The sequence below is a fragment of the Aethalodelphis obliquidens genome, unplaced genomic scaffold (assembly GCF_003676395.1).
Source record: "Aethalodelphis obliquidens isolate GAN/ISIS:26980383/991018 unplaced genomic scaffold, ASM367639v1 scaffold26, whole genome shotgun sequence".
NCBI lineage: Eukaryota > Metazoa > Chordata > Mammalia > Artiodactyla > Delphinidae > Aethalodelphis > Aethalodelphis obliquidens.
This window is the reverse complement of record NW_020837970.1, coordinates 13,948,312-13,971,414: the sequence shown is the minus strand read 5'-3', so window position 1 is coordinate 13,971,414 and position 23,103 is coordinate 13,948,312. Positions and strand designations below refer to the sequence as shown.

Here is a 23,103-nt window from a genome sequence, read left to right as displayed (position 1 = left end):
TGAGCCAGAGCCTCCGAATCAGCGGCTCCTTTAACCCCGTCCTGTCTGAGCAAAGAACAGACGCCCTCCGGCGACCTACACGCACAGGCGGGGCCAAATCCAAAGCTGAGCCCCTGGGAGCTGTGAGAACAGAGAAGAGAAAGGGAAATCTCTCCCAGCAGCCTCAGAAGCAGCGGATTAAAGCTCCACAATCAACTTGATATACCCTGCATCTGTGGAATACCTGAATAGTCAACGAATCATCCCAAATTAAGGAGCCCTGTGGATGAAAGGCTCTTGGTGCTGCAGCCAGGAGTCAGTGCTGGGCCTCTGAGGTGGGAGAGCCAACTTCAGGACACTCGTCCACAAGAGGCCTCCCAGCTGCACATAATATCAAACAGCAAAAATCTCCGAGAGATCTCCATCTCAAGGCCAGCACCCAGCTTCACTCAACGACCAGCAAGCTACAGTGCTGGACATCCTATGCCAAACAACTAGCAAAACAGGAACACAACCCCACCCATTAGCAGAGAGGCTGCCCAAAATCATAATAAGTCTACAGACACCCCAAAACACACCACCAGACGTGGACCTGCCCACCAGAAAGACAAGATCCAGCCTCATCCACCAGAACACAGGCACTAGTACCCTCCACCAGGAAGCCGACACAACCCACTGAACCAACCTTAGCCACTGGGGACAGACACAAAAAACAACAGGAACTACGAACCTCCAGCCTGCAAAAAAGGAGACCACAAACACAGTAAGATAAGCAAAATGAAAAGACAGAAAAACACACAGCAGATGAAGGAGCAAGATAAAAACCCACCAGACCTAACAAATGAAGAGGAAATAGACAGTCTATCAGAAAAAGAATTCAGAATAATGATAGTAAGGTTGATCCGAAATCTTGGAGATAGAATGGACAATAGAATGGACAAAATGCAAGAATCAGTTAACAAGGACCTAGAAGAACTAAAGATGAAACAAGCAACAATGAACAACACAATAAATGAAATTAAAAGTACTCTAGATGGGATCAATAGCAGAATAACTGAGGCAGAAGAACGGATAAGTGACCTGGAAGATAAAATAGTGGAAATAACTACTGCAGAGCAGAATAAAGAAAAAAGAATGAAAAGAACTGAGGACAGTCTCAGAGACCTCTGAGACAACATTAAACGCACCAACATTCGAATTATAGGGGTTCCAGAAGAAGAAGAGAAAAAGAAAGGGACTGAGAAAATATTTGAAGAGATTATAGTTGAAAACTTCCCTAATATGGGAAAGGAAATAGTTCATCAAGTCCAGGAAGCACAGAGAGTCCCATACAGGATAAATCCAAGGAGAAATATGCCAAGACACATATTAATCAAACTGTCAAAAATTAAATACAAAGAAAGCATATTAAAAGCAGCAAGGGAAAAACAACAAATAACACACAAGGGAATCCCCATAAGGTTAACAGCTGATCTTTCAGCAGAAACTCTGCAAGCCAGAAGGGAGTGGCAGGACATATTGAAAGTGTTGAAGGAGAAAAACCTGCAACCAAGATTACTCTACCCAGCAAGGATCTCATTCAGATTTGATGGAGAAATTAAAACCTTTACAGACAAGCAAAAGCTGAGAGAGTTCAGCACCACCAAACCAGCTCTACAACAACTGCTAAAGGAACTTCTCTAGGCAAGAAACACAAAAGGAGGAAAAGACCTACAATAACAAACCCAAAACAATTAAGAAAATGGGAATGGGAACACACATATCGATAATTACCTTAAATGTAAATGGACTAAATGCTCCCACCAAAAGACACAGATTGGCTGAATGGATACAAAAACAAGACCCATATATTTGCTGTCTACAAGAGACCCACTTCAGACCTAGAGACACATACAGACTGAAAGTAAGGGGATGGAAAAAGGTATTTCATGCAAATGGAAACCAAAAGAAAGCTGGAGTAGCAATTCTCATATAAGTTATATATATATATATATATATATATATGTAGTTTGCTTGAGTGCAGTGTTTTTTGTTTTCTGTACTGAATTCATTAGCATGGGTCGGTATAAAATTTAGCATAGGTCAATATGTAATTTGTAAACTAATAAGGTCTTAAAAGTGAGGAATTAAGTCTTTTAAATTTAATTATTTATTGTAAAGAGCAGAATAGCATACATAAACAGGTGCCTAAGGAAAACTTGTATTCTAATATGGAACTCTCATAAACACCTTTTTTTTTTTTTCTTCTAACGGTATGATAGTAGGCCATTTGATTATTTTTATGGCTTTAACTTTACAACAATGAAATATTCGTAAATTTTAAAAAGTATTTTTCTTTATTTGATGCGGGTGGGATACTGGCGAAATGAAAGGTCAAACACCTATTGAGGAATCCATACTTGTCTATATATTGTGTACTTTTATTTCAAGAACTGATTTAAAATTCCTAAAAGGATGCTATAATAAGTTATTATGCCATTTTACAGACTGAATTAAGTGAATTTCAGGGAGGTATGAAACTTGCCTAAGGCTATCCAGCTACCAAGCGGTAGAAGTGAGAATTAAATCCAGGTATACCTATCAAAAAAAAAAACAAAACAAAAAAAAAAAAAACAAAACAAAACATTATGCTATATATATGGAATCTAAAAAAAAAAAAAAAAAAGTGGACATGAAGAACCTAGGGGCAAGACGGGAATAAAGACACAGACCTACTAGAGCATGGACTTGAGGTTACAGGGAGGCGGAAGGGTAAGCTGGGAGAAAGTGAGAGAGTGGCATGGACATATATACACTACCAAATATAAAATAGATAGCTAGTGGGAAGCAGCCGCATAACACAGAGAGATCAGCTTGGTGCTTTGTGACCACCTAGAGGGGTGGGATAGGGAGGGTGGGAGGGAGGGAGACGCAAGAGGGAAGAGATATGGGGATATATGTATATGTATAACTGATTCACTTTGTTATAAAGCAGAAACTAACACACCATTGTAAAGCAATTATACTCCAATAAAGATGTTAAAAAAAAAATAATAAAAAGTTATCTGGAATTTAGAGTTCTGTAATTGATAGCAACTGTTTTTTATAGTTAGAACTTTTATAATGAGGAAATAGCTACTATTTCATCATCACAGTCATTTTAACAGTTTTAAATGTAAATTAAAAATTTCAGTGATTGTATTTTTTCTTTTCAGATAGGAACCAAGGCTTTAACCTTCTCAGCTCATTGGCTGGAGCAAACCATAGCACTGGATCAGCAGAGACCTGCCACTCAGAGGTAGAGATTTTTCCTGGATGTTTTCCCTTCTTTGGCTTTAATTTCTACTCGTCATTATGAATCTTTACACCATTCATCATTTTCTCCTTTCCATTTAAGAAGTGGCAGAGAATATTATCAATAGATAAAAGGAGAACCTAAAACAGCCCTCTTTATGCCTGCTAGCTGTTAAGAGCAGGCTAGTTCAGCATTAAAGCAGTAAGCCCTTTCAAGATGTTTGCAATTTGGGCTGTTCCATGTGTTTTTGCTAGAGTGCTTTTAAAAATGTGCTAGGATTTCCTTAAGGCATAAAGTTGCCCCCAAATCTTTAAATATAAAATAAAATTAGTGGTTCTTTTTAAATACTTCCTGTGTCCTGTACAATCTGAGGCAAGGTCCTTGCCCTTAATGAGCTTAAATAGGCTGATTTCAACCCTCTGTCCTCAAGGACTTTGGTCCAGGTCTGCCTTGGTTGGCAGGTTGGAACCACGAACACATTACGTAGTGCCACATTGTCTTTCTGGGACCTTCTTCCTCAGTCTGAGCTGTTTGTGATAGGATCTTATACATTTTCAGATTTTGAATAAAACATGATCTTAAAGCAAACAGTATGTTTTAATAGTCAATAGCAAAATCATAATACTTTTTAATTTTTCCTTGAGGAGAAACACTGCTGAATTAGTGAATTTTTACCCTTTTGTTTAATGTGACCTTGATCCTTCTTCCGTCTCTCTTTGTGTCTTGCTCCTATTACTGCTTCTCCAAAGCTAACCAGTGGGTGGAAGTGCGAGCCTTTTTGGATTTAGTTCGGAAGCAACCTCCTGTTAAATTGTTGCTTGTGTGTATTTTCCTCACCAGCAGCCCCAGTTGCCAGCAGCAGAGAGGACTGAACCCCTCTTGGATCGAGGTGGTGCCTCTAATACAACAGACACTCAGGTCGATAGCATCGTGGGTAAGCACCTCTCTGGCTGCTAAGTGACAGCTCTGTGGAACTTGCAGTAGCCCATGTATTGGGGTGTAAATCATCCAAGGGGAAATTGACTTTAAATAAGGACGAGGGAAGGAAGTTGAGAGTACACCCCAAATGAATGTTAGCCTTGTGGACGGCTGTCAGAAAAAGGAGGGAGAGTAAATACGTTACAAATTGTGGGCACCATTGTCCTGCTGATTCTGTCAGCAGGATCGTGATTACGATCATCTTAGCTAGAACAGACAGAACCAGGTGGTGAAACAGCTTTATATCTCCATATTACACAGTTTTTTCATAGTATTTCACAGTAGTCAGAATTGATGGTAACAAGAATAATACAGCTTTATAAGCCCTCCCGTATCTTTTTAAAATTCTTTTATGTCCACATTCTCATTTGGTAATGAAGTTTGGCAGAGAAGTTATTTTACAGAGATGAAGATGAGGCCCAGAGCAGTTTAATAACTTGTCCAAGGGCACCTAACAAGAAGGTCCTACAGCTGAAACTGGAATCCAGTTTGCTGCCCAAAAGCCAGAAAGCCAAGGAGCTTAGTTAACAATAACTATAAACGTTCTTTTGTCAGGGAGCTACTGAAATCACTACTTCTTTTTATGCCACAGAGGGCCCATGTGCAGTAATAAGTTTTAAAAACTTTTTTTTTTCTGTTTGTAAGATAATCCATGTAGAAAACTTAAATGATTGGTTATAGAAACATATTAAGAAGGAAAAATTGGTATATAATTTCTCTCTAGTTTATTCAACCTCATCCTCGCAGTTGAACCCTTCATATTAGCTTCTAAACCTGCTAAAATCTCTGCCATGAAAACAAACCATTGACCACACTGAAGGAGGTGGGGAAAATAACTAACTTAAAGAATTTGGGAAAATGGTATTCTGACTGGATACCATGAGGCCAAAACCAAAAAGAAATGAACAGAAATCCTGCACTCTATTTAATAAATTTGATTCTTACAGGGGTATGGGTTCGAAATTCTGAATATTTATATGTAATATATTTTATATATATTACAGTTGAAAGAATAAGAAAATATAGCATAGATAATGAGAGCTAGGTTTCTCACTGTCAGAGAAAGAAGTTACAAATAAGGAAAGGGGAAGGCTGGGATGAACCCTTTGGTACTGAACTAGAATTGAAGGTATCAGTATGAACTCTTGGGTTTTAAAATATAGTTAGAGCAGTAGAGAAATAAATATAGATATGTGTATGCATGTGTAAATACATATATATATTTCCTAGCTCTGTCCACTGGGAGGACCTAGAAGCAACAATAATACCAGTGGACATATTTAGTACTTAGATCTTGGTTTCTAAATACTATTCTCCAAGAAAAGGTACCAGGGCTACTTGGAGAAGTGGTTGATTCAGGGCTGGGGCAGGAAAAATGCAGGATGAACGTGGAGCATCATGGTGCCAGAAAGTAAGGAAGTGCTCAAGAAAAGAATGGGGGCATGTTGAAAGGGCACAGGAACCCACCTGCAAGAGCTTCCAATGGCTAAAGCTGGAACAATTTGACCAGCAAAGTAAATTAACATAGTATTGGGCTGTAACCCATAGAATAAAATACGTATCCATGAATCCATACTAATTTAAATAAATAATTGAATAAATGCATAACTGGAAAAGAAAAGGCTGCTCCTCCTTACAGAAGAATTCCAATTAATACATGTAGACATTATGAGGGAAATAGAAAATTACCCTTAGCCACACACCACAGTAATAGTTGTCACAGGCAAGATCCACTGATGAATGGTGAAATTAGTAGATGAAAGTTTAAGAAGAAACACGACATTTCCATAGTCAAAAGGTATCTTTCCCAAGTTATTTATTACAAAGGGGAAAATAGTAACTTTATACTGGAAAAACCTGGCAGATACCACTTTAAGTGATGAAGGTTACATCACCAGTAACAGGACATATTGACATCATCTCCCTCCAATATGATGCACTGAAAGGGCACTCACTTCTGTGGTGTTCCTGCCAAAGGTCCATAACCTCAATCTAATAATAAGAAAACATCAGACAAACCCAAATTGAGGGATATTATACAAGCTGGCCAGTGCTCTTCAGAAGTGTCAAAATCATGAAAGACAAGGCAGGACTTAGGAACTGTCACAAATTGGAGAAGACTAAGGAGATTTGACCACTAAATTCTGTGTAGAATCCTGAATTGGATCCTGGAACAGAAAAAAGGATATTAGTGGAAAAACTGATGAAGGTTGAATGAAGTCTGTAGTTTAGTCAGTAGCATTGTTCTATTATTAACTTTGTGATGTTTATAATTGTACCATGTTTATATAAGATGTTAACACTGAGGGAGGGTGGGGGAAGGGCATATCGGAAGGCTCTGTACTATTTTTGCAACTTTTTTGTAAGACTACAATTATTTCAAAATTCTTTAAAAAGAAAAAACCAAACAAACAAAAGTAAAACACTTCCTCAACCCCACATCTCCCTCCTCTCTTTACTTATTTCCATTCCTCAGTTCATTCCCATCTAGCTCTTGCTCCCATTTTCCATGAAAACAGCTCACCAATGACTTCCATGCCACTCAGTCTAATAGATGTCCTCCAGCCCCCATCTTGACCTCTTGGCGGCATTCAGTATTATGAATCAGCCCCTTTCTGAAACCTCATTTTCTCTTGACTCACCCAGCACATCTCCTGATGTTCTTCCTACCTCTCTGATGAGTCCTTCTCTTGCTTTGGAAGATTACACTCCTTTACCCAGCCTTTAAATAGCGCCATTCCTCAATGTTCCATCTAAACTCCTCTTCCAAACCTGTATTTAAGCATGAAGTGATTCTGTCCACATCCACAGTTCAGGTATCATGTATACAGATTAATCACAAATTTTTTTATCTCTAGCCCTATATACCAACTGCCACCATGGCATGCCCATTGAACTAAAGCAAATTTATTAACCAAATGCATCTTTAACATCAAATTATCTGTATGACATTATAGTAGATGTAAAGAATTATGTTATCATCCTTGTCTTCAAGGAGCTTATAGTCTAAAAATGCAGAGACAGGCCTTGTAATGTAATGTAATGGGTAAAGTCATGAGCTTGGAATCCTGGACAACTGGGTTCAAATCATGGCTCTACCACTGGTAGTGAGATGACCTTGAGTAAGTTATTTAGCATCCGTGGGCCTTAGTTTCCCCTTCTATAAAATAGGGGTGACAAATCTTTCCTCACTTCGCTGTTGCAAAAATGAAATGGAATCATGTAAGTTAACGCACTCAGTGGTGGGGACAAAGCAAACTCTCTCTCTTACTGTAGTATTTGTTATAGTAACAGTAGACAGATGCTAGCATACAGAGTAGTGTATGCCAGTGCCAAGACAGCTCTGTAAACACTAAGTGTGGGACAAATCCTAAGGAAGGAGACCTGTGAGCTGGGACGGTCAGGGAAGACATCCTAGAGGTGACTGGCCTGGAATGGAGGCTGAGTGAAAATTCTGATTAAAAACTAAGTTTGATAAAGAAGCCACATGCCGAGGTAGAAATAGTAAAGGATTTGTGGTAAGAAAAAGGAATTTAAATGGCTCTACCTCTGAATGGCTGTAATTTTAGATGAGTTCATTTTTAAACTCAGCTTGCTTCACGTGTAAATTGTGGACAGTGGTATCTGTCCTAACCACCTTCTATGGTTGTCAATGACAGATGTGAAAATATTTGTTGACCAGTAAAATATGGTATAAATTTCAAGCATTTATTGAATCTGTGGACCTTAGTGCAGGGCATGACCTTTAGAATTGGAAACATGTAAGTCTGAATCCAAGGTCACACTTATTAGCTGTGACCTTGAGCAAGGTCACTTGATCTCTGAGCTCTAGTTTTCTCTAGAAAAGTGGAAACAGAATTCCTTGCCTCGTTACAGTGTTTTACGGATAAAATGAGTTACTGTTCATTTGTGAGGGCCCACTACCAGCCAAGCAGGATGCAGCACCGTGAGCTGTACAGCTGGTCCCCAGTGGGCACTCACTCAGTGGTAACTTTCATCAAAGCCAGATTGATTGCTTTAGGATTCTGTGTACTTAGCACATACATAAATAATGTGTGGCGAATCGTTATTTCAGATCCCACGTTAGACCTGGATATTCAAGAACTAGCCAGTCTTACTACAGGTGGAGGAGATTTGGAGAATTTTGAAAGACTATTTTCAAAGTTAAAAGAAATGAAAGGTAATCGGATCCATTGTGTCTAACAGATTCCCGTATTGATGCTCCTCTATTTTATATAGTAGGATTTTACTTTGTAACTGCTGATTGCATTCCATGCTCTGGCCTCATCTGAGAAACTTGGGTACTGGAGGACTGTGCCATCCTCTGGTAGTAAAAATTTCCTTGGGAAAATTTTCCTCTTTCTTCATTCTTTTTCCTCTTACTTTCCCTTCTTTTGCCTGTCTCTGTTTCTTTCAGTGTGTCTCATTAACATGGAATCAGTAAGATCCCTACCAATTTACTCACATCATTCTCATCTGGAAAATTTGGAAGACTTAAACTTCCTAACAGCTATAATGACTACACCATAAATGTGTCTGTGAAACCCATTTCCCACCTTCTAGTGTTAGAACATCCATGCATTCCAGATTGTCCCGTGCTATTAGATGAATTTCTTAAGATATATTTTCCCCCTAGACAAGGCTGCGACGCTTCCTCACGAGCAAAGAAAGTTGCATGCAGAAAAGGTGAGAAAATCAGTCAGGTATTTATTGAGTACCTACAGCAGGTCCAGTGCTATAAGAATGGTATATCACACTTGTTTACTTCTAAAGCGTCTTACTGTGAACTTTTTGTTGGCTATTAACTTATAACTAATTGAATATTTACCCAGTAGTGATATAATTGCTGCAGTCAAACCAAGATTTTCCAGTGTATGTTGAGTGACGTGGAACATTGAGACTCAGGATGTTTGCCTTCTTAGCTGTTAGGCTGGAAAACGCTTAGTTATTTGGTTTGGTTTGGTTTGGTTATTACCAACACAACACGTTCTTGGCAGGAAATGTATATGGTTTATGGTATTCCATTGTAGAAATGTGTCATAATGTATCCAGTTTCCGTTTTGGACATTTAGGTCATGTGCCTTTTTTTTTCTTCTGTAGTGAAGCTGTGTGTATCCTTATACATCACCTGTGTAAACAGCTCTGATTATATCCTCAGTAAAAAGTCTAGGAGTAGAAGTCATGGGGTCAGGGTGTTCAGGGGGTTTTGACAGATGTTGCCAGAGCGCTGGAGGGCAGGGTGTAGAATTTTAAGTCTTAATCAGTTCTGTGTATAACATATGAAACGAGCTGAAATTCGGTTGTTGCCTACAGTTTGTTGCTTGCTTCTCTCCACAGGTGGCCAAAGCTTTCTGGATGGCAATTGGGGGAGACAGAGATGAAATTGAAGGCCTTTCGTCTGATGAAGAACACTAAATTATTCATGCTAGGGCTTGACTACCAAAGACCCTAGCTCCCTCTACCTGAGCTACTTCCCTACTCAACCCAGTCATCTTTTGCTGAGCTCCCCATCATCATGTTGGCCACCTGACTTGTTTATAGGCTCCCGTGAATTTTAGTTTTTAGTAGGGGGTAAAGCAGACATCTCTCCTCCCTCAGAATATCGTGGGGGAGTGAGAATGACAATAAGGAGTGAGGAATTCTCAAATACACTTTTTTGCTCTAGGAACAGGGGTGGGATGAGGCTCCAAGGCCTGTGTGATGGGACCAAGTTAAAGGCGAAGAACCACCAGGCCATTCCTGGTCAGTCTTCTAAGCAGCGTTCCCCACGTTCACACGTGATCACTGCAGATCGGGAGCCTGTGCCACCTTTCCTGGGTTCTGGATTCTTTCTGTCAAGGAACTTGCTGCTCTGAGGTTTGATGCTTTTGATGGGAGGAAAGATTTAATCTGTGCTGTAGTATAGACTATGTGCCAAAGCCACTGGCCCTCAGGTTAGTCTCTAGCTGGAAAAAAAAAAAAAAAATGCATCTGGGCATTTCATTTGAAGTACAGTATCTGAGCTCATGCTAGAAAGTATTGAGAAACCATTGTGAATTTTTAGACTGTAGTAAATGATGCAAGGGTTTCCCACTCTGGTAAGGATGAAATAAACCCTCCTCTACCAAGTGGTGGGTCTGTCGGTATGCGTGTGTAAGAGAGAGAGAAGCTTAAGGAATTCCCTCTGTAGGCCACTGAGACGGTATGATCATATCCTGAGATTTTTGCATTAGTGTTACCGTGGAGAAAGCTTTCTTAGAGTTCGCTACTTGAGATGGCAGAGCTGTGTTGTCACAACTCATACCCTCAAAACAAGGCAAGTTTCCTTTTCTCTTTCTGAAAGCCAGAGATCACTGCCAAAATAGTAACACTAAGGAGTGGGCTTGGTGGGAAAGGATATGAAATGTTAGGCAGTGAATCCCTGAGTACCTTGTGTTACTTCCAGGGCTGGGTGGGTCACCTCTAGGGGAACTGATCACCAAGGGGAACGTTTCCAGAGGAAGAGTGGGAAATAGAGCAAATGTAATCCTTATTTCTGTTTTCGTAGGCACTTTGTAATGCATGTCATGAGCCTGTACTGTGGTAGTCACTGCCATGGCTCTAAACTGGCTCAGGGCACATGGCCTGAGAACTGCCGCTGGCCTAGTGTGGGTAGGAACCTCTTAGGTCACCAGCAGAAGCAAGTTTCAGACACCTTTGTGCAACACCTTCTAAGCACTGCAGAACCTGACAGATGGCAGAATGACTGGAATGCTCCAGGTTCCGGGCCAGGGTGACTGCAGGAGGGAAGGTTTCAGTGATTGGAGCCATTCCAGGGAACATTGGAGGCTATCTTGCTTGATACTTTTTTCTTTTTCTTTCTTTTCTTTTTTCTTTTCACTATCTGAAGGTCTTTGAGACTGTAGTTTACCATCATTCCATCAGTGTTTCTTTGAGGTAACTGCATCAGCCATTGACTGGGAATATAAGGGAAGCTGGCCCTGGGGTTGCAAGATGAAAGGTGGAACATATTTTTCTTAAAACATGAAAGGTTTCAGAAAATACATTAGGTCACGTGGTTAGGGAAAACAAACTAGAAAAAGCTGTGAACTTGATTTTGTGGATTAAACAAAGCCAGGTGATTAAAATGTGATTTATTTATAAAGTCTGCTTATGTGTATTTTTATGATTTTGTTGGTTTTTTTTGGGGGGGGGTGGGGAAGCCTTCCTTTATTGGATTAGGCGTAAACAGCAAATAATCTAAGAGTTTGTCCAACTCACTCTTTTAGAATCCACCATTTAAATGTATAATATCAAGTCATGTTTTCAAGATCTCAGCTATCTGGGGGTATTGGCCCCTTCTAGGGGAGATGTGAGATTAAAGTGTCCAGCGGTACCTACTAAAGGCCCATTTTAAGAAGAGTGATCATGAGCTAATAGTGTAATAAAAATTGCATTCTATCTAAAGTGACCTATGTACATGCCACCATAAGTTATTATGGACTGTCCATCTGGGATTTAAAACAAGAACCTCGGCTTTTTTTTTTCCTTAAACATTTTTCTATTTGTGTAGCATGGTGTCTGGCACATAGTGGGCACTTAAAGCTGGTTTGGACTTGCATTCAATAGTTTTGATGAACATGATCCTAAAGTTTTAAGGTCCATGAGTGTTGGGAGGTAGGGAGAGACAAGAATAAACTTTTTATTTCCCTGAGAAAATCATATGTAATAATTTTAGAGTGATGAAGACATAGATATTTTTATAATTTTAAGATATGTTATCCTGCCAGAATATGAGAAGATTGACAGAACCAGTTTGCTTGCTCTCTTTTTATAGAACTTGGCCACATCTAATTCAGAGAAGCTGGAGATTCAGGGATGCTAGACTTAGATGGCTGAGTAATATGGGATGTGGTTCAAGGCCCATAGAGCGTGTCAAGCCATTACTGCAAACTACTTATAACAAAGGAAATGTGATCTGTTGCTAACTTCGTGTTCCCACCATGGAGAGGTGAGGATAAACATTTTTGCCGTGGCCTGTCAGATTCCCTTAACCTTGGGTCAGTCTCTTGACAGTGGCCATCGAGAGAGCACGTGGAGTGCCCCTTGCCCTGCCTTGGCCTGCCGTGGAAAAACAGTCTTTGAAGAATCACTGTCTAAGGGTAAGATGAGAGCTCCCTGAACTATTCTGAGCTGGAGTGTTTGCTGATACAAAGCTAAATTTAGCCAACATGTGTCCAGTGTGGTCAGCGGTTTGATTCATTGAACGTTCTGACTGATGGAGACCGAGAATGCTGGATGAGTTAAGAGCTGTCTTTCACCCCCGACCCAAAAAACTTTAAAATAGGCAAGACAGTTTAGCTACAGCATTCTATCATTAAATACCCATCTCATAGAGGACTGTAGGAGGAGAAAGTGTGAAAAATCAGGTCAAGTGTACCCCCTTAGTACAAGATTTAAAAACAACACTGTAACAATTCACTTGCCCATAATTTGTATGTTCCTGAAAGCATCATGCTCACAGTGCAGGGCAAAGTTCTAGTTTTGACTTAGATTCCACTTGGGGTTTAGTTTAGTGATCCATCCTTGCCCCTTTGGCATGTAAGCTCTTGCAGAAAGGGTCTTAGACGTTTTCTAAGTTTTATATTTTGGGCATTACCTGTGCCTGTTATTAACATCACCAGCCTTGCTCGTAATGTAGGTGTCTTTATTCAGAGTTAAGTGTGTGTTACAGTTCCTCTAGTATAGGAAGTATCTTTCTCGATTCTGAGGTGTTTCTTTGATTTGCAGAATGAAGAATTGAAAAGAGGTAATAGCAACAGCGTGATCTTTTGTTGAACACTACTGAGCCCTGGCCCAGCTCTAAATGATGTGCTGTTTTACTTTGTTTCCTGTTGGAAAAGCATTGATTCAAAACCTGGACCTAATGGTTATAACTAACTGCATCTTTAGAACACAGGTTTGGGAAGAAAACTTTTTTTTTCCTCTAAAATCCTTTTTTATCTGTGTATATGTTGATAGGCTCAAATACTTGATCCTCACAGCTATAAATCTGCGAGGCATAAATGGGTCACAGAAAGCCTCCCGGGTTCTCTCCTGTGAAGCATGTGACCAACCACTGCCTCTCCCTTTTCTCTTATCGACCAGGTGGCTTTAATGCTACAAAATGTAGGCTGAGTGAGGCCTGGGGTAGGAACTTTATGGAAACAGCAGCATAATTTAGGAGAGAAGAGTCTGTTCCTTTGAAGCCCAAGGACATGGTCTGCATCAATCCTGTTGTTCCAGGAAATCTCAGGAATTCATCAATGGTGTTAGAAGGCCTCAAACTGGAAGTTAAGGACGAGCAACTGCAACCTGTTCCTTGATCCTGATGAGAGCTGAAACAAGGACTCAGTGCAGCCAGCACTGGCTGGGACCCTCCTTGGTGACAGACTGTGCTGGCCGTGGCCGAACCTGCAGACTTGGGTAAGGACGTGGGTTCTCTTCCCTAGCAGCTCATTGTCTAACTCAGGTGGGAGAAGGGGGCAAGCAAAGTGAGGCTACAAAAGGTCGGATGCTGGGCAGGATGTGAAGAGCGCTGTGTCCAGCCTTAATTGCTGTGGAAGGAGAGCGCCGAGTGGGTTGGGAAGAACGTGATGTGCATCTTGGAGCAGTGGTTCTCCATCATGAGCCCATGTCGGAATCACGTGGAGGGCCCCACCCCAGGATTCCTGATTCAGGAGGTCTGGGGGAATGTGGGTTTCTAACTTCCCAGGTGATACTGATGTTGCTGACCAGAGACCACACTTTGAGACCCATTGACTTTGAGGAAGGGATGCTTGACTTGAGCGTTTGGGGATAAGAATTTGGGCAGATACGTGGGTGAAGGCTGCAAAATTCTTAGTGGAAGCTATGGCATGAACAAAGGTATGGAGATAAGAAAGCAAGGGGTTATGTTGGGGAAACCCCAGTAGTCCAGCTAGAGAAATGGTGGTAGATAAGGATGGAGTGATGCTGAGAACCTTGGAATTCCGCTTTGTGCCTACTCGGGAGGTAATCAAGGAACCAGCGGGTTTCGAGTAGAAGACATGTAACTGTAATTAATTCCAGGAAAATCTGGCAGCAGGACTAGCCAACACCAATTGATTACCAGTCTGCCTGGAGAGCTGTGTTGAGAAGGATTCTGAAGCTGAGAATGGACCCAGCACTGTGATGAGTGGTTTTTGCATGGATAGAGAACTAGTGAAAGTTGGTAATTTTGCCCTGTACTTGCCATCCCTGGACTAGAGGGTGACAAATTAGGAGAATATTGGAATAGCTGTGATAAAAGGTAATCAGGAACTTTATTTTGGTGGTATTCCTTCAACCATACATAAGGACTTGTATAGGACAGCACAGTGAAAATGGATGGAAAAGACATTGCTAAGGTAAAATCTACTAGATACAGGCACCAATTCAGTGAATTCAGCAAAAATATGTGGTGGCCAAAAGAAGCTGAGGATACAAGAATAAGATATAGACCCTGCTCTCAAGGAAGATTCACACAAGGCTTCCTTTGTGAAGTGAGTCTCAGAGCATTAGGGAAGGTTAGCCCGGCGAATTGGTGGTGTCAGGCAGGGCGGGAGAAGCAGGGTGTAGACTGGTGTGATACATGAGGAACTGCGCTTAACACGACACTGGGTTGCAGGGGCGAGGCAGCAAGCTGTGAGAGCTGGACAGGGGCCAGGTGGTAAGGGTCACGTGGCCCATGTTAAAGGCCTTAGAATTTGTGCTGTGGACTCTGGCGCCGTCTAAGGTCAGGGAGGGCAGTGTGGATGGTACATTTATGGGAAAGCAGGCTGGAGGCTCAAAGAGTGGTTAGGAAGCCATGCAGTTGTCCAGGTGACAGAGGGCCTGGAGTACAGGGCCGAGAGCACAGAGGGACAGGGCTGGTTGGATGTGGGGCGTGAGGGAGTGGTGGATGACTGTGACTTCGTGGCCATGGGCTGAGTAAAGGATTTTGATAAAGCGGGACTGAAGGCCAGGAGAGGGCGATGGTTCAGTAAGGGCAAGGATGACTTCCGGTTTTTAAACTGAGTTTTGAGGCACTTGTGGCACCTCCACTTACCAGTAGCCAGCAGGCTGTTGGATATGAGTCTGAAGCTGGGGATCGATATTTGGGCTAGAAATACTGATTTGGGAGTCCTTAGCATTTACGTGGCTTGAAATCACACAGGTTAGATGAGCTCTCTCAGGGAGGAATGTCAAGAGTACATACACTGGTCTGGGGATACCCCCATGGACGGGGGAGGTGCAGGCCTGAGAAAAAGAGGAGAGCGGACATTCAGGGCCTTTCCAAAAGGGAGGCTGGATCACCAGGGGCAGCTGCAGAGGTGGGAGGTGGCGGGGAGCAAGGAAAAGAAAAGCATCAAGCTGCCCAGGACTTGGAGAAGGTGGGGCGGCTCCCGATAAACACAGAGAGTCAGGAAAGGGAGCTTGCTTGGACAAGACGGGAGATGATTCAGTTTGGGGGAGTTGTTTTGGATCGCGTTTCACAGGCAGCTGGAATTTAAAGTTGTGGCGCTCAAGGAACAGGTTGGTTTAGAGGTAGGGACGTGCGAGTCATTTTGCCGAAAGACTGACTAGATAAAACCTTGGGGAAAGTCATTTAGGGGCGGGAGGCTAGAACTGGCCAAATAACAATGAAGGTAGGGATTTGATGTAGTTCATGGAGGCCAAACCTATAGGCACGTGGGTGCCATTCCTGGGAAATCTGCCTCCCTCCTGGTACAGCATGTGTGGACTCCGGTGAGGTCCTGGGAGGAAAGGCTGCTGTAGAAGTGGCCCAGCTAGAGAATTACGCCAGCTCCCTTCCGCCTCCCCGAAATTGTTTATTCATTTTCATCATCCTGTTTCTTAATCCACATCAGCTGGGGTCAGTGTAAGATTGCGCCATGGAAAACAATTTTGAAGTCTCTTTCTCCTTGGGCGTTTGGAATTTAAAATGGATTTTCACAGGAGCTAAGTCATGTGAGCTGGAGAGTGTGGAAACCTGCTTCTTTCGGAACCTGAAACCTACCTCCATTGCCTGTGGCAAGATTAATCCGGTGGCGTCCACTCACTTGCCAAAGGCTCTCAAATACAAAGGGAATGAACGCGAAGTAACAACGTGGAGACAGCGTCGCTGGGACTTGTGCAGCGCTGGGAGACGCGCCAACTGGGAGACTGGACACCTTCACGTGCCTGACCCGGAGGCTCCTGCTATCCCTGCAGGACTGGCTGGCACTGCGTGTTGCCCTCGGTGAGTGAATGAGGGCAGCGGGGCTGTGGCAGAATGGGACCTGGCACATCCTTGGTCAAAGTGCACTTGGCCTTGGAGACACGTTTCTCTGAAGCCCCTGGGGCCCTTTAACCTCTTCTCTCCACTCAGACATGGCAGCGAGAATGAGAGCGAGCTTCTGGCCCAGCAGCTTTTCAATGAAAAGTTTATTAGAAGGGCACTTACAGGGGAGAGAGGAGAGAGAGGACACAGTTCTTTAACAATAGGGGGTACAATGCTTAAACAGGTGCTCTGCTCTTAAGATAAAAGTTAGAAAAATCTAAAACACTATAAATACATACATGCTTTTTACAAAGGTATTAAAAGGTCAGGCTGGCTGAGAAGGGAAGGTAATCAACATCCTCCGCGTTCTTTTTCCCCACCCAAACGCACACCCCAACAGGAGTCCTGCCCAGAACAGCCTAGTTGCAACAGCAGCACTGAGGGTGAATGAAGGCTTCCTGGAGGAAGATGGCTTCATCCCTCTGGACAGTTCTCACCCCTAGGAAGGGAGAGGGGCTTGGTTCAGAGGTCCCCACGTAAGGGCCTGTATTCGACTCTGAGCTGCCTGTGTCACATGCTGCCACGTGGGGAGCCAGCCTGGGTCAGTCGTCCCAGGTGCTGAGCCCAAAAGCCACTGCACCCTCTACCAGCGTTTGGAACTGGCTGTGCCCCGTCTCTTCCCAGCCACTGTCCTTGGGAGGAGAGCCTTTTCCAACTTTCTTCAAAAAATTAAATAGTTATCTGTCTTGAATGGTTTTAAGAAATTATTACATAAATATAAAAACACCAGAATGCTCGAGTGTACATTACTTTAGCATAAAAGAAAAAAATTACAGGATCACTTGAGAGAATTTCTCAATCCAGTTTACACAATATGCGAGTTTTTGCATGTGGTAGCTGTGTTTCTGAAAGGTTGCCTGTAGCGCAAGTCATTTCCCAGCTCTTCCATCAGAGGTGCCTCATTTTTGATCCATACGTTTTTCTGCTTTCCCACCCACTTGCGGAGTGGCTGATACTCCTGAAAGACTGTCACTTGAAGGGGTTCGAGAAGGGAGCATCTATGCCACACCAAGAAAAATGGTACAACTTAGCCGTGTTGAGGTTTTCTTCTAGCAAAGATGTAGATTTGGGAAAAACTCCCAACTGTGCCACTTAGTCACACAGTAAGACACAGGGCCCGGAACCAAACTCATGCCCTCTCTTGCTACTTGGTAACCCCCGCCCCCCTTGGTAAACAGTCCCCTGAGCAGTCTGCAGATTCCTGTCCCTCCCTTCTCCTTTTAAGGACTACAGAGAGTGGCCTAATGAGAGCTCTAATGTGAGCTCTCACCCCAGAGACCCTCACGGAGCCTCAGAAATGGCAGCTTGGGGCTGAGAATGAAATCAGATATCTGCCGTCTCCCCAAGCTACTCACATACATGCATGACATGCACGCGTTACTTAAAGAAAACCTTTTTCTGCGGTGTGAGTAAAAGCATTTAGCCCTGGAATACGTCCAAACTCTAGGAAGCCAGAGGGAGATGGAGAAAAACAAACTAAGCACAAGATACGTGCTACAGCTCATTCCAATACATTAACAATGATTTAAAAAAATAATCACCATGGTAAATAAAAAAATACAGCACAGACAACATAAGGACAATGGAAAAGTCTGCCAGCAGCCTTGCCCTCATGTCTGTTCTTCCTAAGAGTCCAAGTCCCCGCTCCTGACTCTGGGCTTGTCTCAGAATGTCAGATCTGCAGCCTGCCAGGAAGGTGGCCAGCAGAGAAGACTGGCCAGCACAGGCCTGTAACCCGAACCGCTGGGGCGGCTACCTACTTGCACTGGAAGGCTCCAAGTACTAAATAAAGTTAGGAGGGGGGAGGGAGTGGGCGGAGAGGAAAGGGAATACAAGCTGGCTCCTGAGGGAGGCGCTGAGGCCAGGATCCAGGGCCCCCGCGCTCTAGCTGCTCTCAGGTCAGCGTCAGCACAAGCCGCAAGGTGAAGGTGGCCTGGCGGGGAGCCCGGGGCAGGGAAGCGAGGCGCGTTGTGCAGCCTGGACAACGGCACTGAAAAGGGTCTCCAACAGCCACCGTCACCCCCCAGAACTGCCCCGATTTCCTCCTGCCCCTTTCAGCTGTCCTTTAAGTTTTTCAATGTATAAATGCCTTCAGGCAATAGGATTTTTAAACTATTTTTATGACTTGAAGGACACTAATATTACATGTGCCTCAAAGCCACCTACGCAGCCTCTGGGGTGGGAATGAAACCAGATCCTAACCTCTGGGTACAACCAAATTTCTTTTCAATGGTGCTGAAGGTGGGCTTTCCCACTTTTTCCTCTCGTCCTCCTCCTCCAGCAGTCTAGTCTATAAAGAAAAAGGGCCAAGCAAGTAGCTCTCGGAAAAACACAAAATTAAAACTTCATGCCTCCTAGAAGTAGCCTTTAGCTTTGAGCACTGAGGGTTCTGAGACACCATCCAAATGCAGCCAGATGTGACCAACAAGATCACCCAAATTGGGCTGTACCTGAAGCCGGTTCCCAAGTACCTGGGGGACAGCTGTGCGCCGTAGGAAGCCCTCACAGGAGATCACGTTAGCAGGTGGAGAACGCGGGCCCTCAGAGACTGCTCCCCATGGCTTCTAGAGGGGGCACCACGATGGCTTCAGCCGAGGCCAAAATGGAATAAGAAGTCATACCATGAGTCTCAGACCTGACTGGGAGCAGGAACACACATCCAGGAGGTTCAGATGATTTCCTGTATCTAAAAGAAGCAGTCCACCATCATTTCATACCAGGCACGAACTTCAGACTTGCAGTATCTGGCCCCCTCAGGTGGAGTGAGGGACTACACACCGTCTCCGGCTCCGTGTCGACAGTCCTGCGCAAAGACCAGTCCAGGTCTGGCCAGGTACTCTCGTCTCTTCCTGTGTCCTCTGGAGGCTTGGCAAGCAGCTCTCCTACCTGGAAACTTCAGGGCTGGAGCTTCAGAGGCCTAGGATCCTGTAAGTGAGGCACCCAGGAAGCCCCCAACATCTCCACATAGCATCAGAAATGTCATCACATTTGAGGTTTATACCTGCCAAAAGTGTACACTTTCTTCCCTTCACCTGCAATTAAGACAGGACTTCCATAGGAAATCCCTTTATTTTTCCTGGTAGAAATCCATGCAAAAATATGGGATAAGTCATTTCATACAAAAACAGCAGCAAAGTATAAAGTACCAATTGCAAGTGGCAATTCCATCTGCTGTATTCTGCAAAAGGCCAGTAGAAGAGGGCTCTTTTTTTTTTTTTTTCCAGTTGAAATAACTTATAGTAGTTTCCTCACTAATTGCCACTGGGAGCAGTACTTATTACACATTGTAACTGCTAGAGTTGTCACTGATGATCCTCTACTGTGAGCTAGATAATCTCATATCCCAGGGGAAAGATGACAGACCTCTTTGCACCAAACCTGCAATTTTCAAAGGTGTAAAAAAAATTTTTAATAGCCCTTTCATTTGCTTTTGTGTTGGCCTGAGATCTTTCCCTCCTGGTGAATTTGCTTCTGTTAATTTCAGCTTCCAAAAGTGCTGGCAGGTGTCTTCTCAACAAAACCTGGAAAAGCTTCACTTTGGGGGAGAAGTTGCTGGGTCCCCCTCTGGTTTCCCAGTCAACGTGCCAACCCAGGGTTTGTTTTTTTTTTTTTAAATATAAAACAAAGGTTTAAAAGAGCATACGATAAAGTTCATTTAATTAACGCAACTGACTACATCAGCCAATGTAGCCGAATGCATGAGAAAGCGGAGCGAGCTCTTACAGGTGACCGGAGACCCGTGCACCGTGGTGGTGCTGCCTCAGCCTGAACACCATCACGGACAACTGCCTCCTGCTTCCCGGGAACACTTCACATAATTCAAATCTCTTTGAGATTACCGTGATGCTGCAAACTATACATTTCCTACGTGCTTGAGCCTCGACAGATCCTTCCAACTGCTGAAAATGCAGACAACTTTAAGAGTGTTTTTAAAGAAGAGGTGTCACCACCTCTTCCCACCGGTCCCTGTGTGCCCGGTTCTGGACACACTCGCTCACACCAATCAGTATGCTCCCCGAAGGGTGGAGACAGACAAGACCCCTCCCCACCCCAAGTCAATTCAGCCCCCAGAGTGCAAGGTCTGCCGCTGCTGGGGTTCAGGAATGCTCACTGGAAGAGGAGGGCTGGGCCCGAGGTGCGCTTATACCCCTGCCTGCCGGCTTCTCCCTGCCTCTAGAGTGCCCAAGGCGAATTCCGCACTCGGTCCTGACCACAGGGCCGTTTCCTGTTGGGCAGTGACATCTCAGTTTGCTGTCATTAAAAGAAAAGGGGGCTGGGGGAGGGGGCAGGTGGTAAAATACTACCTGTTTGCTCAAGCCACCAGAGCAGAAGCCATTTCTTGCCCTTCACAGCAGGGCCAAAGGGCAGATGTGTTCAGCAGACACAGCTGTTCATAAAAATCCATCTCTGGGTTTGCTTTCATGTTCTGTAAAACAGGCTCGTGCCACTTTGGTTGAGGGAGAAAAATTTCTTCTTCTTTGACAACCGTGATTTGAGTTCTGATTTCTCCACCTCCTACATGGCCATTTTCCCCAAGCCCACCCTCCCCGCCCTCCCCCTTCACACCCAATGTCTCTAAGACACACTGGAGCAGCGGATGCTTGGGGAGCCCATCTGGGTGAGGACCTTGTCAAGCCACTGCAAAGGCCCATTCAGGTGCAGCTCGATCCAGCAGGGGGTGCTGGTCACGGTCTGTCTCCTGCAAGACATTGGGAAAGGGGTGGGTTGGGGGATGTTAAGAATGTCCAGAAGCACACACACACATGTCAGAATGCCTTTTCCCGCTTTGGTGACAGGCTTCTTCCCAGAGCCAGAGATACGGACTGCCTTGCTAGACCCCGTCCTGGAGGAGGTGCCACTAACTTGCTGAAACTGCCGGGCCAAACTCCAAGCAGGAAGGGCTTTGAGTAAATCAGGTTCTCCTGCACCAGGGAAGGACGTGGCCCCCTTAAAGAGAAACATGTAAGGCAAATTCCAGGGTACCCCAGAGGCCCCCCGGTTGCCTTGATGGGCTCCTGATGGAGAACCTCAGCCAGAGCAAAGGTCTCTCTGGTCCCCCTGTCCTGAGAGGGCACCTACAGCTCCCCTGCCTTCAGCCCCGACCTACCCCCCAGCAGGCCGCGATGACGTGCGTCTGCCTGATTGAGGGGTGTTTCTTACAGGGCGCCGACAGAGTCCACATGCTGTCGGTCCCCAACGTGCTGATACAATTCCCATCTATGGCCTTATTTTGGAAAATCTTACGAGCAGAGTGAGCCGTGGAACAATTACTGGAAAAAACCAAGGCACACCACACGTTTCTTTTCCCCAAAGCACTTTGTCTAAATTCGGGCTGGTTGATGACGCAGCTTGCAGGCAGGCTCCCAAAGGCCTCCACCGAGCAAAGGCTATCTGCTGAGGCCGGAGGCGCTGGTGCCAGCTGGAGGTGAGAGGCCTGGGCTCTGCTTTCAGCCACCTCACAGGAAGGGGTGAAACCTTACTCTCCTTGGCCCCGGAGGCAGGAGGAGGGCGAGGCTGTTCTGGGAAGGGGCCGCACCACCAGTTACGTTGCTCTGCGGCGCTGCCAGGTGGCAGTGACGTGGTGGGCTGCACAGGACTGGGTGTGCTGGCAGTATGTCCTGCACGGTGACACAGTGCCCCCAGGGAAAGGCTTCTGCCAGCCGGGGCCTCTTCCCAAGCACTTGAACCTGGAGGACTGCAGTGCCGCGCCAGGTCAAGAGCTGCTGGCCCGAGGTCACCACCCTGCTTGCTTGGCCTGCGCTTCTCCCGAGTGGAGGATTAGAAACGGGCTTGCAGACTCGGCCCTGGCATGTCTGCCTGACCTGGGTGCCTGAGTGTGGCCCTCCAGACTGCAGTCTGAGTGCTAACAGGGATAAATGGACCTCCCTCTGGCTCTTTTCCACCGGGTCCATCTTTAAATATTTCCCTTCCCCAACTAAAAAGAAGATTAATTTTCTAACCTTTCAACTCTTGCTCCCTAAATGATTCAGCCAAGGCCAAAAGGTGAGCTAAAACGTCCCTCGGGCTGGGCCTTTGGGCCTGGGCTAATCTCAGGCCATTATAACTGGGTTGTAAGTTCTCCGACGGCTGACCACTCGGATAGCTCAACGGGTCATTCATCCCGGATTTGAGAGAGACCCCAGAGACCAAGGTGCTGTGTTCCCTGGCACTGTGGGGCAGACACGGAGAACAGCAGCTAAAGTACGGTAAATGAAAGAGGAGGATTTTATGGACCGAAATCCTCTAATGACAATCTGACTTTCCATAAGTCATGCTCATCTGGATTTCATTATAAATGGTGGCCCAGAGCCAATACTGAAATGGGTTTGGCCTGGGTGCAGAATGACTGCAAAACAAAATGGATTCCAAACATCTGGAAAAATGAAGAGAAGGGGAGAGTAACTTGCAAGGCACTGGCTCCAGCTGACGTGCGGGCACCTCTGTGTCTGCCACGGAGTCGGGGCTGGGCACACAGACCTGCCTCTAGGGGAAACTCCTGTCCAGGTGTGGAAGGAAAAGGAACGGGCTTCTCTAAGCCCACGCCAGAGTGGCCTGAGAGATTCGACAGAGCAAA

The 23,103-nt window shown here is 44.6% G+C and overlaps 2 protein-coding genes across 8 annotated transcripts in view; one reads left to right on the top strand and one right to left on the bottom strand.

The window, feature by feature from the left end:
* Positions 1 to 11,369, top strand: part of AAGAB (alpha and gamma adaptin binding protein) — an 85,960-nt gene extending 74,591 nt beyond the window's left edge. The window contains exons 6-10 of one of the 4 annotated variants that reach the window (XM_027123414.1): positions 3,174 to 3,256; positions 4,094 to 4,187; positions 8,307 to 8,411; positions 8,868 to 8,917; positions 9,569 to 11,369. In XM_027123414.1, the coding sequence (XP_026979215.1) occupies positions 3,174 to 3,256; positions 4,094 to 4,187; positions 8,307 to 8,411; positions 8,868 to 8,917; positions 9,569 to 9,646 (410 nt within the window). In that variant the 3' untranslated portion in view covers positions 9,647 to 11,369. The remainder of the gene's footprint in view (positions 1 to 3,173; positions 3,257 to 4,093; positions 4,188 to 8,306; positions 8,412 to 8,867; positions 8,918 to 9,568) is intronic. The other 3 variants (XM_027123415.1, XM_027123416.1, XM_027123417.1) reach the window with 3 other exon arrangements.
* Positions 11,370 to 16,615: 5,246 nt separating this feature from the next.
* SMAD3 (SMAD family member 3) overlaps positions 16,616 to 23,103 on the bottom strand; it is a 119,685-nt gene continuing 113,197 nt past the window's right edge. For 3 of the 4 annotated variants that reach the window (XM_027123411.1, XM_027123412.1, XM_027123413.1), the window contains exon 9: positions 16,616 to 21,228. In XM_027123411.1, coding sequence (XP_026979212.1) covers positions 21,105 to 21,228 — 124 coding nt within the window. In that variant the 3' untranslated portion in view covers positions 16,616 to 21,104. The remainder of the gene's footprint in view (positions 21,229 to 23,103) is intronic. The other variant, XR_003436413.1, reaches the window with a different exon arrangement.